The 18,216-nt window shown below is 40.7% G+C and overlaps 1 protein-coding gene across 2 annotated transcripts in view; it reads right to left on the bottom strand.

The window, feature by feature from the left end:
* Positions 1-912: 912 nt before the first annotated feature.
* Positions 913-18,216, bottom strand: part of LOC132829849 (calcipressin-3-like) — a 165,562-nt gene continuing 148,258 nt past the window's right edge. For both annotated transcript variants that reach the window (XM_060847229.1, XM_060847230.1), the window contains 2 exons: positions 12,785-12,956; positions 913-2,161 (listed from right to left, as the gene is read on the bottom strand). In XM_060847229.1, coding sequence (XP_060703212.1) covers positions 2,004-2,161; positions 12,785-12,956 — 330 coding nt within the window. In that variant the 3' untranslated portion in view covers positions 913-2,003. The remainder of the gene's footprint in view (positions 2,162-12,784; positions 12,957-18,216) is intronic.

Raw genomic sequence — 18,216 nt, 5'->3', positions numbered from 1 at the left:
GAAAAGCTGGAAATGAACATATCAGACTCAACAAATAAGGGGTTCAGTGAAAACAGGCTACTTTATGTGCTCTTGTGGATCTGGCACTGAACGTCTTACAATGTAACCTGGGAGGGAGGCTGGGGTTGGAATTCATGTGGTATAATCGTAGTGTCCCTACCTTTGAGCCAGAAAGCCTAGATTCAAGTTCCACCTGTTCTAGCAGCATGTCATAACACATTTGAACAGATTGATATAGAAATGTCTACAATACAACCCAGTACAGGCTTTGCAAACTGGCTATCTAAGCTGTTTAAATATTCAATCAAAATCATAGTCAAAACCAAAAGCTTTAACAGTGATTTAAAATTCACAAGATCAGTTTAAACCTCTACACTTGCAGGTTTGGTCATTACTGACGTAGTATTAGAATTTTTGTCTAATGAATGCAGCCACCTTGACACACAATCAGAATGATAACAAAGATTGCTATTAAAATTAGATTTAAGGCATTGACTATACATCTCACTCAAGCCAAGAACTAGATTCAATTGAAAATAGTCGACACAAATTTTGTTTGCAATGACAAAGAGAACCTGCATTTGTAGAAATTCTAATATTACACAAATATTCCGTAAGAATAAGTTTTCTTTATATCCTAATTTTAAATCACAACATTTTGATCTCAGAATGCATACTTTGCAAATTGTATAGAGAGTTTGGATTTTTAAACAAATATCTTGAAGTCTACTCTTAATTCATTGCTTAATACAAACTTTATTTAATTCCACATTTTAAAAACTACTTAATGTGCTTTTTAAATTTAATTTGTTGTGTAGTTACATTACATAACTCAATGTATAATTAATTTTTAATGCAATAAAGAACTATCAGAGGTAATTGATGTTAATTGAGCAGAAACTACTCAGCAAATTTATGCTTCTCTTTATTTAAATCATTGCTAGAGCAAGTGTTTTGTTTGGCAAATAACATATCATCTAGATCTGCTCATTAGCTCCAGACACTTTTATGAAAAATTGCAATACTCAGTGAACAAATCAAGTCAAATTGGAGAACTATAGAAGTGGGTGGAGTTTGCCATGGGATGCCACATCATGCCAAAGTACTTGCCTTAAAGCTTTATGGGTTATCAAACATGATTCATTGGTGCCTCATTGTTCACTGAGTGGCATTAACTTGGTTCAACCTGCAAACTCAATTTTGGAAAAGCATACAGGCCTGAAACAATGACGACTTTCTCTACAGATGCAAGCATGACTTACTGCTATGCCTTTCCAGATTCATCAGTTTCATTTCTGCCAGTGAATTGATTTTATTAAAAAGACAAAAAAAAACAAGCACAAACTGCATCATCTGAAATTCATTTCAATTGCGAAAGTGAGCTGCTTAATGGCATCACTATTTCACCTCACCACTTTCCTGGGAAGGAAATGGGGAGGCGTGGGGAAATACAGGAGAGGGGGTGAAGAATACTTCACAACAGTTTGGTCTCTTTCTCTAATTAGAATCTAATTAGCTTGAAGTATTGCAAGACTATGGATGCAAACAGTTTTTGTATTGCTTCCTATGGTCAATATTTGTTCAGAACAACATTCAAGACAGATAATACAGAACACAACATTGCAAAAGAGACAATAGCGACATTTACAATTCACACATTTGAAAAGGGCTGAAATAAAGCTTTGATCAAATACTGAAGCTACATAACAATTTTATGGATTTGAAGCTTTTGGAGGAGAGGGAAGCAATCCTGCCATTTGGTTCCCCTGTCAGCCGACATCATTCTGTGTCTGGTGAGCTCAGACCAAACTGGGTGAAGATGGAATAAAGCTTCAAAGCCACAAAAAAGGAATCCTTACAGTTGTTCTTTTATTAGGAAATCACCTAAATTACTACTTTTTTTCATATAACGATGGATAAACAGTCCTCAAGAAAAGAAAAACAGCCATTAAATTGTTGCTGCAGTAAATGATATGGTCAGAGGAGGCAGGTAGACAGACGCTTCATTTGTTCACTGTTGGTGCATTATCTGGTCGTTTTGTTTGAACTATTTTTTGTTTTGGCAGTTTAACTGCACCTTCATCTTCATTTTCACTCTCACAGATATGAACCACAACACTTGGAGTGCCTTCTGTTCCTGTGTGCACCTCGTACTTGTCACCTACAGGACAAAGGAGGAAATGCAGCAATAACTTGACAACTGGCAAATGAAAGTAAGTCGCTTAAATTAGGAGAAGGAGTTTTCCCTTTTCTTTCTGAAAGAGAGAAAGCATTTTCTATTTCTATAAACAGAGTGTTCAGTGTAACCATGACAATGTATTTTACATTCTGTGTGCGTGTGCTCAGATGACTAGGAAAGAGACAATGGCTAGGTAAGTCACTGACAAAATCTGAGATGGTCCCAGTTATACAATCACAACATTTACTTGAGACCACAATTCTTTTGAAAAAAAAGCATTTTAAACATTAATTGCTGTATTAAGATTGTATAAGTTTTAAGGCTCTAGATACCTCCTGCAATTCAAAAATGTGAACTGGGTGCATTTTAAGGAACTAACTTCAGGATCTACTAATATTTGAGAATAAATAGACACTTTAAGGTTTTAAGATGGATCACGTTTTAGTTTTAGATCATTATAAAAATTGGTATCATGATTTCCTCGTAGCTACCTCCATATGACTTTCAACTTCAGTTAATATCTTTAATCTCAGATTAAACAATTTCTTAACAAATTTCTTTCACTGTTATTACACTCTTCTGCCAATAGAAGATACCCAAAATGACAGGGCTAAAATTCTCTATGCTGCCAAAGATGCTTCCTGTGGGAATAATATGCAAGAAAAACTCTGTTCCCATTTTCAGAAACATTTCTTTTTCAACTTGTCTCCTAGGAGTTTGGGTCTGAAATCCAGCCGATCATGAAAACACAGTTTTAAATTGACCTAGTATTTGATACAAGGATTCGTTCCATACACGCAGAGGGTGGTGAGTGTATGGAAGGAGCTGCCAGAGGAAGTGTTGGAGACTGTCACAATTACAATATTAAAAAGGCATCTGTGGGTATCTGAATAGGAAGGGTTTAGAGTGATACGGGCCAAATGCAAGAAAATGGGACTAGATTAATTTAGAAATCTGGTTAGCATGGACAAGTTGGATGAAGGGTCTGTTTCCATGCTGTACAACTCTATGATTCTATGTTATGTACTGAATTTATAATTCCATCACTTACTGTGGTGGGATTTGGACCCATACCCACAGAGCAACAGCTTGGTCCTCTGGATTATTACTCCAATGATGTTATCATTACATGACCACTTCTCCATATTGAGCAGGCAGGAAATTCACCCAAACTCAAAACTTTTAATATATTGATAAGTGAAATAGTCTACGAATGATTTTCCCAAGTGCTGCCCAATGATGTTCCATTTTGTTTTAGAGATGTGTATTAATCCTTCCAAGAATTGTGTATTTGTTAATGGTCTGCAAATTCCAAGGGGAGCTGACAGGCTCCCAGCTGCAGCTATTCTTGGTTTAGCACTGGAAATGACTCTGTCATGACAATGTAGGTGCTTGACTGTGTTGCTTGCTTTAAACTACCCACTCCTTCTACTGACGCACCAGTCCTTTTGAGGGCCCTCAGTCTCTGTCTGCTTTCTTGCTGGAAAAAGGCTTGCAGATAGGCTGGTTGTTCCTGGCCAGTTACATTAGTAATTTCTCAGTCATCCAATTGTAAGATAAATTGTAGCTAGCTTTGGCTTTGTGGGGCTATTTTGTGTACATGAACTACCTTTATTGTCATATGTACTCAAATGAGTACAGTGAAAAGTTTACAAGATGCCACTGATGGTGCTATCTTAGGTACAGATTCTTCAGTACAAGTTCTTCGGAAAAAATAGTTAGAAGAATAAAGAAATTGAGAAGTCCAGCATTGTGGACTGTAGGAATAAATGAGAAAAAAAAAGTTCAGAATAATAGACCTTCCAACCCAGTCCACGCTGGCACCCAACCTCCAGACTATGCCAGGCCTTGACCCAAGACCCTACCAGGCTGGGAGACCATCAAGTCTGGCCAGTAGACCCCCGCGTGATAGTTGACAGGATGCCTCGCCGGGTCCTTGCAGAGGCTGGGAGTCTGCGCTTGAGGCCAGGAGTTCAGGGCGTCACCGAGGGAAAAGAAGAAAAAAAAAGCAGCAAAGGAGAAAAAAAAAACCCAAATGAATAGAGCAGGTGAGCTCTGGCTGAAACATTCTATTCTGACGCCATCTTATCTGAAATGAGCTCTTAGCTAGCTTCTGATTTTAGGTCATGGATTGGTTAAAGAATGTTTTTGTGCTTCCTTCTCACTGGAAAGTGTATTGTCTGGGGATTGGAAGCAGTACTATTGTGAGCAGACTCACTCAAAAAAACCTTTAGTCATCCAGGGCTTACCCATGAATCATCTCTAACAACAAATCCTTACCCACTGCTTTTGGTTTACATGGTGAAGGGTTTCAGTAGCTACAGGCAGTCACTTCATTCAGAATCACATAAAATATCTGCTCCAAGAGCTCCAACCACAGCTTGGATTACCAAATTGTCATCTACACAGGGATTGTAAAATGAACAAACACAAAAAAAACCTCAATAAAGCATCGAACAGCACTTCAAAGGTGTTGAAGCAATGTTCTGTAGGGCCCTCTCTGCTGCAAGTTACAGTTTCATTTGGTGACAATGCTGACAATTTCTGGAGGTGCTGCCGTAATCATGGGTGAAGCACAGCTTGTTAACAGGAAGGCTCAAGGGATTCATCTGACTGATCAGAAACCTTCGAATGCTATGGGCCATGAAATTGTTCCACAAGATAAAGCCTGTATGGAATGCAGCTACGTATTCTGCCGTTCTCAGAAGAACCATGTGGTAGCGTAATTTAAATCTGTAACAATTTTCAGAATGTAGATCTTTATAGTTGGATTGCATACAACACAGAACGTAGAGTGTCCCACAGCACATTCTACTTTGTTCTAGTCTCTACTCCTTTCTGGCATATTTGTATGATCTATTTTTCCAACCAACCACGATTTCTAATAGTTTGTTCATTTTTCTGGTTGACTTTCAACCTAGACTTGTTCTTCTTCTTCACAACGTAAAGTGCTGCAGATGCTGGAAATCTGTAACAGGAACAGAAAGTGCTGGACAAACTCGTTGATCTGGCAGAATCTGTGGAGAGAGGCAGACTTAGTTTTTTGAGTCCAATTTGATTCTCCTTCAGAATTATTCTTCTTTAACTTCGATATTGGACTCCTTAACTGACTTCTGATTTGGTCACCGGCCAGGTAGCCATTTAAGTGAAGCAAAGCAAAAAGGAATGCATATTCAGATTAGATTCCCGACAGTGTGGAAACAGGCCCTTTGGCCCAACAGGTCCACACCGACCCTCCGAACAGTAACCCACCCAGACCCATTCCCCTACTAATGCTCCTATCATTATGGACAATTTAGTACGGCCAATTCACCTGGCCTGCACGTCTTTGGTCTGTGGGAGGAAACTGGAGCAAACCCACACAGACACAGAATGTGCAAACTCCACGCAGACAGTCACCCGAGGCTGAAATCGAACCCGGGTCCACGACGCTGCAAGGCAACAGTTCTAACCATTGAGCCACCGTGCCATCCGTGTTGGTAGGATACAGTGTTGGTGATGAAGATCTGATTCATTGATGGTATGTAGGCATCACTGGCTCATCCAGCCTTGCTGGTTAACTGCCTTACAGCAGGCGATAGTGAGCTGCCTTCTTGAACATTTGTAATCTTAGCAGTGAAGGACAAACACAGTGTGGTTCGGAAGGGAGTGCCAAGGTTTTGTTCCAGCAACAGTGAAGGAGGTGATATGGCTCCAAGTTAGGATGGTGCACGGTTTGCAGGAAAATGTGCAGGTAATGCAGCTCCTATCTATCTGATGCCCTTTTAGGTGATTGACATCATAGGCTTGGAAAGTGCTGTCAGAGGAGCCTCACTGAGTTACCTCAGTGCAACTTGTAGGTGGCACACACTGTTGTCATTATGCATTGGTGGTGAAGAGAAAAACTGGTGAAGGTGCTGCATGGGATGCCATTAAGCAGGCTGCTTTGTACTGGATGATGGCAAACTTCTTCAATATTTTTGGAGTTGCTGTCATCCAGGCAAGCAGAGTACGATGCAGTAGACTCCTGCCATGTGTCTTGCAAATGGTGGACAGAAATTGGAAATAGAGGAGATGAGTTACTTGCTACAGAATTCCTAGCTTTTGATCTGCTTTTGAAGATTCTGTATTTACATGGCTGGTCCAGTTCAGTTTCTTGTCAACGGTGGAGATTCAGCAATAGAAATTCCATTGAATACCAAAGAGTAATGGTTAGACACTCTCTTGTTGGAGCTTTCTATTGCCTGGTGCTTCTATGCTGCAAATGTTATTTGCTATTATCAGCCCAAGCCTGGATGTTTTCCAAGTCTTTCGTCATTAAAAATAAAGTGGGTCAGCATCTGAGGACTCGCAAATGGTGCTAAGCATTGTGTCATCATCAGCAAACATTGCTTTTTGCAACTTTGTGGAACAGTAAAGTTCATTAATGAAACAGCTGAATCTCCTTGGTTAGGAAGGTCTCTAAGGAGGTCTCACAGTGATGTCCTGGAGCTGAGCAGTTTGACCAACAAGTAGCCTCCTTTGTTTTGCTGTAGAGGAGTTTGAAGTGTGAAAGAAAATTGGAATTTCTTGAAAACACTGAAATGTGCCTCCAAACCCAAAGATTTGGCCATAACATCATGAAAGATTCCTCCTGAGGTAACTTGTATGTAAAGTATGTAAACTTCATGTTTTCACTCAGGAAAAGGAGAATATTGTAGAGGAAAAGACTGGGATATGGGCTATTAGATTAGAAAGAATTGAGGTTAAGAAGAAGGAGGTGTTATCAATTCTAGGAGGTGTGAAAGTAGAGAAGTCCTCTGGGCTGGATGGAATTTATCCAACGATTCTCTGGGAAGCTAGGGAGGAAATGGCGGAGATGTTCGCTTTGATCTTTGAGTCGTTATTGTCTATAGATTTAATACCAGAGGACTGGAGGATTGCAAATGTTGTGCCCTTATTCAGGAAGAGCAGTAGAGCTGACCCAGGTAATTATAGACCAGTGAGCCTTACGTCTGTTGTAAGAAAAGTTTTGGAAAGGATTATAAGAGATAGGATTTATAATTATCTAACAAGCAACAATTTGATTGCAGATAGTTAACATGGTTTCATCACAGGCAGGTCGTGTCTCACAAACCTCACTGGGTTTTTTGAGAAGGTGACCAAGCATGTGGATGCGGGTAGGACAGTTGACGTGGTGTACGTGGACTTCAGTAAAGCCTTTGATAAGGTTCCACATGGTAGGCTGTTGGAGAAAATGTGGAGTCATGAGATTGAGGGTGATTTAGCGGTTTGAATTAGAAACTGGCTTTCTGTAAGAAGGCAGTAAGTGGTGGTTGATGGAAAATATTCAGCCTGGAGTCTGGTTACTAGTGGTGTGCCACAAGGATCTGTTTTGGGACCACTGCTGTTTGTCATTTTGGTAAATGACTTGGACACGGGCATAGGTGGATGGGTTAGTAAGTTTGCAGATGACACAAAGTCGGTGGAGTGGTGGACAGTGTAGAAGAATGTTGCATGTTGCAGGGGACTTGGATAAATTGCAGAATTGGGCTGAGAGGTGGTAAATGGAGTTCAATGCAGATAAATGTGAGGTGATGCACTTTGGGAAGAATAACACGAAGGCAGAATACTGGGTCAATGGAAAGATTGTTGGTAGTGTAGATGTGCAGAGGGATCTTGGTATCCATGTACATAGATCCCTGAAAGTTGCCACCCAGGTTGATAGTGCTGTTAAGATGGCATACCGTGCGTTTGGTTTTATTGGTAGGGGGATTAAGTTCCAGAGCTGTGATATCATGCTGCAACTATACAAAATGCTAGTGTGGCCTCACTTGGAATTTTGTGTACAGTTCTGGTCACCCCATTACAGGAAGGACGTGGAAGCATTGGAAAAGGTGCAGAGGAGATTTACCAGGATGTTGCTTGGTCTGGAGGGAAGGTCTTATAAGGAAAGGCTGAGGGACTTGGGTCTGTTCTCATTGGAGAGAAGGTTGCTAAGAAGGGATTTAATAGAGACATACAAGATGATCAGAGGATTAGATAGGGTGGACAGTGAGAGTCATTTTCCTAGGATGTTGTCTTGCACAAGGGGGCATAGCTACAAATTGAGGGATGATAGATTATTCTTTACTCAGAGAGTGGTAAAGGCATTGAATGCCCTATCTGCCAATGTAGTTAACTCAGCCACATTAGGGACATTTAAACAACTTGCATAAGCACCTGGATGATGATGGGATAGTGTAGGGGGATGGGCTTAGATTATACCATGGGTCAGTGCAACATTGAGGGCCGAAGGGCCTGTTCTGCAGTGTTCTGCAGAGGAAAAATGAGGTACGAAGGCAAACTGGCCAATAATATTAAGGAGGATAGTAAAAGCTTTTTTAAGTATGTGCAAGGCAAAAAAAATGGTTAGGACGAAAATTGGGCCCTTGAAGACAGAAATAAGGGAATACATTACGGGGAACAAAGAAATGGCAGAAGAATTAAATGGGTACTTCAGATCTGTGTTCACTGAGGAAGACACAAGCAATCTCCCTGAGGTAACAGTGGCTGAAGGACTTGAACTTAAGGGAATCTACATTTGCCAGGATTTGGTGTTGGAGAGATTGTTAGGTCTGAAGGTTGATAAGTCTTCGGGGCCTGATGGTCTACATCCCAGGGTACTGAAGGAGGTGGCTCGGGAAACATGGATGCGTTGGTGATTATTTTCTAGAGTTCGATAGATTTGGGGTCAGTTCCTGAGGATTGGAGGGTGGTTAATGTTATACCACTTTTTAAGAAAGGTGGGAGAGAGAAAGCAAGAAATTATAGACCAGTTAGTCTGACCTCAGTGGTGGGAAAGATGCTGGAGTCTATTATAAAGGATGAAATTACAGCACATCTGGATAGTAGTAACAGGATAGGACAGAGTCAGCATGGATTTATGAAGGGGAAATCATGCTTGACTAATCTTCTGGAATTTTTTGAGGATGTAACTCTGAAGATGGACGAGGGAGATCCAGTAGATGTAGTGTACCTGGACTTTCAGAAAGCTTTTGATAAAGTCCCACACAGGAGGTTAGTGAGTAAAATTAGGGTGCATGGTATTGGGGGCAAAGTACTAGATTGGATTGAAAATTAGTTGGCTGATAGGAAACAAAGAGTAGTGATAAACGGCTCCATTTCAGAATGGCAGGCAGTGACCAGTGGGGTACTACAGGGATCCGTGCTGGGACCGCAGCTTTTTACAATATTTGTTAATGATATAGAAGATGGTATCAGCAATAACATTAGCAAATTTGCTGATGATACAAAGCTGGGTGGCAGGGTGAAATGTGGTGAGGATGTTAGGAGATTACAGGGTGACCTGGACAAGTTAGGTGAGTGGGCAGATGCATGGCAGGTGCAGTTTAATGTGGATAAATGTATGGTTATCCACTTTGGTGGCAAGAACAGGAAGGCAGATTACTACCTCAATGGAATCAATTTAGGTAAAGGGGCAGTACAGAGAGATCTGGGTGTTCTTGTACACCAGTCAATGAAGGCAAGCATGCAGGTACAGCAGGTAGTGAAGAAGGCTAATAGCATGCTGGCCTTCATAGCAAGAGGAATTGAATATAGAAGCAAGGAGGTGCTTCTGCAACTGTACAGGCCCTGGTGAGACCACACCTGGAGTACTGTGTGCAGTTCTGGTCTCCAAATTTGAGGAAAGACATTCTGGCTATTGAGGGAGTGCAGTGTAGGTTCATGAGGTCAATTCCTGGAATGGCGGGATTACCTTACACTGAAAGACTGAAGCGACTGGGCTTGTATACCCTTGAGTTTAGAAGACTGAGAGGGGATCTCATTGAGACATATAAGATTATGAAAGAATTGGACACTCTGGCAGCAGGAAACATGTTTCGGCTGATGGGTGAGTGCCGAACCAGAGGACACAGCTTAAAAATACGGGGTAGACTATTTAGGACAGAGATGAGGAGAAACTTCTTCACCCAGAGGGTGGTGGCTGTGTGGAATGCTCTGCCCCAGAGGGCAGTGGAGGCCCAGTCTCTGGATCCGTTTAAGAAAGAGTTGGATAGAGCTCTCAAAGATAGTGGAAGCAAGGGTTATGAAGATAAGGCAGGAAGAGGATACTAATTAGGAATGATCAGCCATGATCATATTGAATGGCGGTGCAGGCTCGAAGGACTGAATGGCCTACTCCTGCACCTATTGTCTATTGTCTATTTTGTTTCATGTTCTATGTTCTAAATATGTTTGCACACCACACATTGCAAAAAAATTTAACTTGTTCAATTTGTATTAATTAAAGTGATAATAAACTGATCTGATTTGAACCTCACATTACCACCCATACATGATAAATGATATAAGGGCCTGGCTAAAATACCATGTGAATTTTCTTAAAAATCTGCAGTTATGGACAAACAGGGGACATTGGAAATGAAAAACATTACTGTATGGTGTTCAATCATTTTAAATCTGGATTTTTTTTGCATTAGATCTGACAGGAAGTACTTTTCCTGTTGCTTTGTGTAAAGAAAAACTCAAACAATGTTGACAACTTATACCTCAGCACTGAAATTATAAGTGTGGTAGGGCAACATCCAATACCAGGTACTTAATAGATACATTCAGAAGAGATGTCAGTTGAGTGCATCTCAAATCTAACCTAATTTGGAATGCTTTCTTGTGAGACAAGAGCTTTGTTCCCGATTGCTCCTAATCAATAGATTTTTAATAAATAAGTTTAGAAAACGTTTGGCTTTCAAGATAGTGAACAATCTTTCTCTTATGAAGAAAACACAGTATGCAGTGATCACAAATTGACCCCAATTTTCTTTCCCAGAATGGGTACACATAATTGTGAGATCTCTCCTTTATAAATGACTACCTGCCGTTTGTCTACTTTGAATTGGGAATCAGGCTTGATAGCTCCCAAATCAGGATGTGTGAAAAGTCTGCCTGCCTCTAGACTACAGTTGAAAGAATAAAATATAAACCTTCCTCCAGGCCTCATCCCTCACACCTCCCCCACCCTCAAATATTCTCCATGTCAACCCATTCAACAAAATTCAACTCATTCCTCACTGCTCTCCCATACACCTATGCTTCTTTACCCATCCTTGTGGCCCTTCTCGTACCTTGTTTGCAATTCAATATCCCTCTACCCATATTTCATATACCCCCATATTAAGTTAATGCCTACTTCCATCCTCCACCAGTTCCCCCTTGCTCTGCCATACCAGCTCACCTCACATTCTTATGTACTCACACATATTGGAAAAAAACTAAATTTGTCTTACTCCAAGTTCCATAGTGCTTGACGAAATTGCTCTGGCTCATAAAAATACATTGTGACTGCTTGGACAGGTTTTGACATATTTTTATGCATTTTGAAAAGTTGTACCTTTCACACACAATCTTCTCTACAGTTTAAAAAACCCAAAGAATATTTGACAACACCATTCTCTTGTAACCCCCCCACCTTTCACCCTGGGTTCCCTCCCATTTCCAAAGGATACCTAGCCCTCTCCCCAGTGCAACATTAACTGCACACCCCTTCCTCCACCAATACCCCCAATCTCTAAGGTGTCCTGTTGCTATGTCCTCAGAGGTATCTCAGCTCTCTAAAGAGGTACCCTGGTTTTCTAAAACAATGTATTATGACTTGTTTTTATCAGATTTAAATCTCCACACACTTGGTATCTGACATGAAGGAATCTAAAATCTGATTTGAACAGAGGTATCTTAGAGAGTCCCTATAGTGTGGAAACAGGCCCTTCAACCCAAAAAGTCCACACTGACCCTCCAAACAGTATTCCACCCAAGCCCATTCCCCATCATTTACCCCTGACTAATACATCTCGACTACATTTCCCTCAACACTATGGGCATGGCCAATTCACCTGACCTGCACACGTTTGGACTGTGGAAGGAGACTGGAGCACCTAGAGGAAATCCACACAGACACTGGGAGAATGTGCAAACTCTACACAGTCACCTGAGGCTGGAATCAGACCCGGGTCCCTGGCACCGTGAGGGAGCAATGCTAATCACTGAACCTCCATTCCACCCCAAATAGCTGATCGTTTAACCAGTTAGCTGCCTCCTTGAGCATGCATGCCTGAGCCATGATCCATCTTAAATCCTGTCTCCACAAAAATGGAAAATGCCAATTTTGGATGCACGACTTCAGATTTCCAACGTCTTCCATCATTTTTGCCAAGATTGAGTAAGTCTCAGTTATGGCGAAAATCTGTGCCATCATTTAAAACCTTTGTGCATCCATTAATTGTAAATATAACCTACTGTTGCAAAGTGGCTACAGCCAACAAATATTTGTGGGCAGTATTCCTCCATGTCCCAGGCACATTTGCAGTCCAATGTTGCTGGTTGATAGAGGTTGACTTCACTTTGTGGGTTTAGAACACTCTTATCAATAGGGTGTGGATCTAATTCTCTAAGGAAGAAAAAGTTTGTCTCAGCCATGTGTTGAGAAAGACAACAGCAGCCACACCACATTTAGCTTTGGGATTATGTTCATACATATATATGTAATGCTCTTTTACATGAATTTGGGATTTTCCTTTCAGAAAAAAATAACATAAACACAGGCACACTAAACCTTTAAGCACAATCACTTCATGCTACTCTATGTCCCACCTGGACCAAGTGTAGCGATTGCACGCAGAAGATCATAATTAATGGTGGGAGTTGCATCTTCAATCTGATGCCATCCAACTGGAGGAGACCCTGGAGGGGAGATGAGGAATTGTTTCACAGGCGGAGGTGGGCTCAAGTACATTTTATCAACCTTGTCTTCACTGTTTTGAACCTGAAAAATAAAACCCATTAGAATATAGCAATAAAACCCATTAGAATGTAGCAACTCCAAATACCAACATAACTTTACAAAATACGATGGTTAAAGTTGCCATAGCAGAAAAGTCAAGACTTTCCTTTTAAGTAAATTATTACTCCTTCTGTAGCTATGAAGGTCTCTTAGCCATTTCTTCCTCTGAGCATCATGTACGTATTATTTAGAAATTTTGGACTAGAAAAGACCGCAGGATTGAAATAGAAAAGGCTTGTTACGTTCTCACAGATCAACCATTCTTAGCCTCACTTACATCAGATCTTGTTTTCCTCTCAGCAGAATTGCAATTGTGCGTTTCCATTTATATGACCAAGTTCAATAGCTTCCCCATCATCCTTACATGTAATTTCAAGATTATTTACATGGAGTAGCTTCTGGCTGGCTTTCCAATTAATTTTAAACTTTTCATTTGTGTCTTTAGAAACTTGAATATAGAAACAGAACAGTCCCTCAAACCAGCTCTGACGTTCTATTATATCATGGCTGATCTATAACTTAACTGCATCTGCTCACCTTGATTCCCTAGCCTTTAATACACTTGCCTAACAAAAATCTAACAAATTCAGGATTTTAATTTTTCATTATTTAGAGACGCTGGTGTTGGACTGGGGTGTACAAACTTAAAAATCACACAATACCAGATTGTAGTCCAACAGGTTTAATTGGAAGCACACTAGCTTTCGGAGCGACGCTCCTTCATCAACCACCTGATGAAGGAGCGACACTCCGAAAGCTAGTGTGCTTCCAATTAAACCTGTTGGACTATAACCTGGTGTTGTGTGATTTTTAACTTAATTTTCATTGTTCTAGTCTAGCTTTACTGTTAATGCCATTTCTCCCACTAGGGGGGAGTATTTTCTCCTTCTTGTTCATTCTATCTACCTGTTGCAAATTTCTTCTGGCTGGTCTCCCATGGATTGGCTGGTTTTCCATGTTTTACCCTCCATAAAACTGAAATCATTCACATTCTGTTCCTACTGTTCTAATTCAAACCAAATCTCTACTGACCTATTATCCATCCATCACCAAAATATGTGAATGTGGAAGTGTCGGTGTTAGACCGGGTGGATAAAATCTAAAGTCCAATGTCAGCAGGAGCACTGCTCCTTCATCAGGTGAAATGACACTTCTCCTGGCAAAGGAGCTGCACTTCGAAAGCTTGTGACTTCAAATGTACCTGTTGGACTATAACCTGGCATCATGTGACTTGACTTTTTCACTAACATACAATAAAGAACTGCAGATGCTGGAAATCTGAAACAGAAGTTGTTGGAGAGACTCAATAATTCCAGTAGCATCTGGGATCCAGTAGAAACGGGTATTAACGCTTTGGATCCAGTGACCATTCAGAATACTGAAAAAGGGTCATTGGACCAAAAACATTAATTCCCCTTTCTCTCCACAGATGCGACCAGACCTGCTGAGTTTCTCCAGCAATTTCTGTTTTTCGTTCATCCCTCCATCATTAATCTACGTTAGCTCATGGTTGATTAATGCCTTGATTTTAAAATTAGATTATAGAACATAAAACAATACAACGCAGAACAGGCCCTTCGTCCCTCGATGTTGCACTGACCTGCGAACTATTCTCAGCTTGTCTCCCTACACTATCCCAAAATCAACCATGTCCTTACCTATGGATTGCTTAAATCTACCTAATGTGGCTGAGTTCACTGCATTAGCAGGTAGGGCATTCCACGCCCTTACCACTCCCTGAGTAAAGAACCTGCCTCTGACCTCTGTCCTAAATCTATCACCCCTCAATTTTTAACTATGCCCCCTCGTACAAGCTGACATCATCATCCTAGGAAAAAGACTTTCACTGTCTACCCTATCTAATCCTCTGATCATCTTGTATGTCTCTATCTTATCCCCTCTTAGCCTTCTTCTTGCCAATGAGAACAGGTTCAATTCTCTCAGCCTTTCCTCAAAAGACCTTCCCTCCAGACCAGGCAACATCCTGGTAAATCTCCTCTATACCTTTTCCAGTGCTTCCACATCCTTCTCAAAATATGGGGACCAGAACTGTACACAATATTCCAAGTGTAGCCGCATCAGTGTTTTGTATAGTTGCAGCATGATATTGTGGTTTCGGAACTCAATCCCTCTACGAATGAAACCTAACACACTGTATGCCTTCTTAACAGCACTATCTACCTGGGTGGCAACGATCAGGGATCTATGTACATGGACTCCAAGATCCCTCTGCACATCCACACTACCAAGAATCTTTCCATTGACCCAGTACTCTGCCTTCCTGTTATTCTTCCCAAAATGCATCACCTCACATTTGGCTGCATTGAACTCCATTTGCCATCTCTCAGCTCAATTCTGCAGTTTATTCAAGTCCCCCTGCAATCTGTAACATTCTTCCACACTGTCCACTACTCCACCGACTTTAGTGTCATCTGCAAATTTACTAATCCATCCACCTATGCCTGCGTCTAAGTCATTTATAAAAATGACAAACAGGAGTGGTCCCAAAACAGATCCTTGTGGCACACCACTAGTAACCAGACTCCAGGCTGAATATTTTCCATCAACCGCCACTTACTGCCTTCTTTCAGAAAGCCAGTTTCTAATCCAAACTGCTAAATCACTCTCAATCTCATGCCTCTGTATTTTCTCCAACAGCCTACCATGTGGAACCTTATCAAAGGCTTTACTGAAGTCCATGTATACCACGTCAACTGCTCTACCCTCATCTACATGCTTGGTCACATTCTCAAAAGACTCAATGAGGTTTATGAGACACGGCCTGCCATTGACGAAACTCATCCCAGTTTTCAAATTCCTCCACAGCCTAATCTCTCCCTATCTTTAAATGTCTCTATAATATCCAGGCTCCTCTAATTCTCACCTTTTGAGCATTCTTAACTTTAAACCTCTCCACCAGTGCCTGTGCCTTCTGCAGCTAAAGACCTAAGCTTCAAATTTCCCTGTCCAATCTTCCCTGTCTCTTTTTCATTCTTTAAGGCTATTTAGAAATTCTTTGAACATCCCCTCCAAAGTTTCCACACATGGCTTGATGTCAAATTTTCCAACACTCCTCTGTAGCACCTTGGGATATTTTATTACATTGAAGGTACCATATATGTAAGCTTTGTTTGTGATGATGGTTCATTAAACACATTCTCTCATTTGATTCTTAACCGAAAAGATCTATATCCAAAAACCTCGATCATGTTTTTGTTTATTATTTACTGTAACACTGACTTTGACAAATTCTTCATGCTCTAAGATTTTGTCCAACTTGTTAAATTCTTAAAAGGAGCACTAATTCAACAACCATGGCTACTTTTCACCCCTGTTTCAATGTGCCTGATCTGTGTTCACTTTTTTCACTGTTGACAAATTTCTTTGTCAGCATTAATAGCCCTTAGTTGTAACTGCAAGTTACCAATGAAAGCTCATTAGTAGGTTCATTAAAATCCAACTATGCAATTTAAGCCTAATTCCTCTTGACCAGCATGCCAGATATATCTTTGAACAACTGCACAGATATGACTTCTTTTTAGCAAGTTCAGCATTTGCAATTTCTCACATCTAAAACTCTGCAGATTGTTTCAAAGACTTTCCAAGAACAGTATCTGAGCATACTCAAACTCAAAAATTAAACTTCTTTCCAAATCCTGCTTCCTCAGCTAAAATTCGTCCTTTTGAGTGGGGAACCTGCTCTCAGCAAAAAACAAAGTTTCTGAGTTTGACGGAGGTGAGGGGTTTATTGGAGATAGATTCAGAAATGACAGACAGTTAGTGGTGACACACCAAGGAATGAGTCATGTTTGGTCTGATTCAGCAGCCGTCGCTCTCTATTTTGCACAGTCTGAAAAATAAAAGCATATGATTCTTCAAATTTATCAAGCCAGCGGTGAGTTGGAACCTATGATAAAGTATGGAAATGTTCACGGCATTACAATTTCATCACTTCAGGACAGATTTTCTTCAAAACTTCTGCTTTCCACAACCAAAAAAAAAGTCATCCAAGGTGGGAGTGACCCTGTTCCACCTTATATGGTTCCTGCTACCTCCATGAACATTTCAGGACCCTTGAATGAGAAGAAGCTACTTAACTTTCGTAATCCAGCCAATTAGTGACGTAGACAGCTTCAGTTCCCTGCTGTGGGGACCATAGGAATGAGGTCTGATATTGACATCATTTCTTTTTCTGTCATCTGTCTCTATCCTTACCTGATCCAACAAAAATTAGGCTACAGTGTATTACATTTTTTTAAACAATTACATTTCTCTCTTTCGAAGACCTGTGAATTACTTTGTATCAGTTAATTTTTTTTAAACCAGATTGGCCATGATCACACTATGATGTAGGAACTTGCTCAGTGCAAACTGGCTGCTGGATTTCCTACTCTATAACAGTGGCTTCAAAATACTGAGCTGGCTGTAAGTGTGCTGAGATGTCTGGCCATCGTGAAAGTGCTACATTAATACAGGTCTTTCTTTTCGCATCAGCCAACGCCAACTTTAAATCTGAGCATATGCTGTTTAAATGTGGTATGTTCTTACATCAAGACAACCCATTTAATTATTCTGTCAGAAACATTTTTTATAACAGTTAAGGTCAACTTTGCTCAATGATTTAAAAGGATTGAGCCCACAATCTAGGATGATATTCCACTGCTACACCATCTGATTTATAATCTTTCAAACAAAACATAAATCATGATTGGCACGGATAGGGTAGATAGACAACGTCTTTTCCCTGGGGTGGGGGAGTTCAGAACTAGAGGGTGAGAGGGGAAAGCTATAAAAGAGATCTAAGGGGCAGCTTTTTCACGCAGAGGGTGGTGCATGTATGGAATGAGCTGCCAGAGGAAGTGGTGGAGGCTGGTACAATTGCAACATTGAAAAGGCATCTGCATGGGTATATGAATAAGAAGGGTTTGGAGGGATATGGGGTGGGTGCTGGCAAGTGGGACTAGATTGGGTTGGGATATTTGATCGGCATGGATGAGTTGGACTGAAGGGTCTGTTTCTGTGTTGTACATCTCTCTAACTCTATGACTGTATGGGTCTCGAGCCCACTATTGTAGTGTTAAGGAGCTTTTTAAAGAAGCAAAGAATTCCTTTGAAATCTCCACCCACAAAAGATGGTCATCCTCCTGATAACTTGTTGCTGCACGTATCTACCTGCCAGGCATTATATTTCAAAACTAATTCATTGGGGTAGAAATTCCTTGAAGCCCTGAAAAGGGTGTCA

Source organism: Hemiscyllium ocellatum, chromosome 30 (assembly GCF_020745735.1).
Source record: "Hemiscyllium ocellatum isolate sHemOce1 chromosome 30, sHemOce1.pat.X.cur, whole genome shotgun sequence".
Taxonomy (NCBI): domain Eukaryota; kingdom Metazoa; phylum Chordata; class Chondrichthyes; order Orectolobiformes; family Hemiscylliidae; genus Hemiscyllium; species Hemiscyllium ocellatum.
The sequence above is the reverse complement of the archived record's forward strand: the minus strand, read 5'-3'. Positions and strand labels throughout refer to the sequence as shown.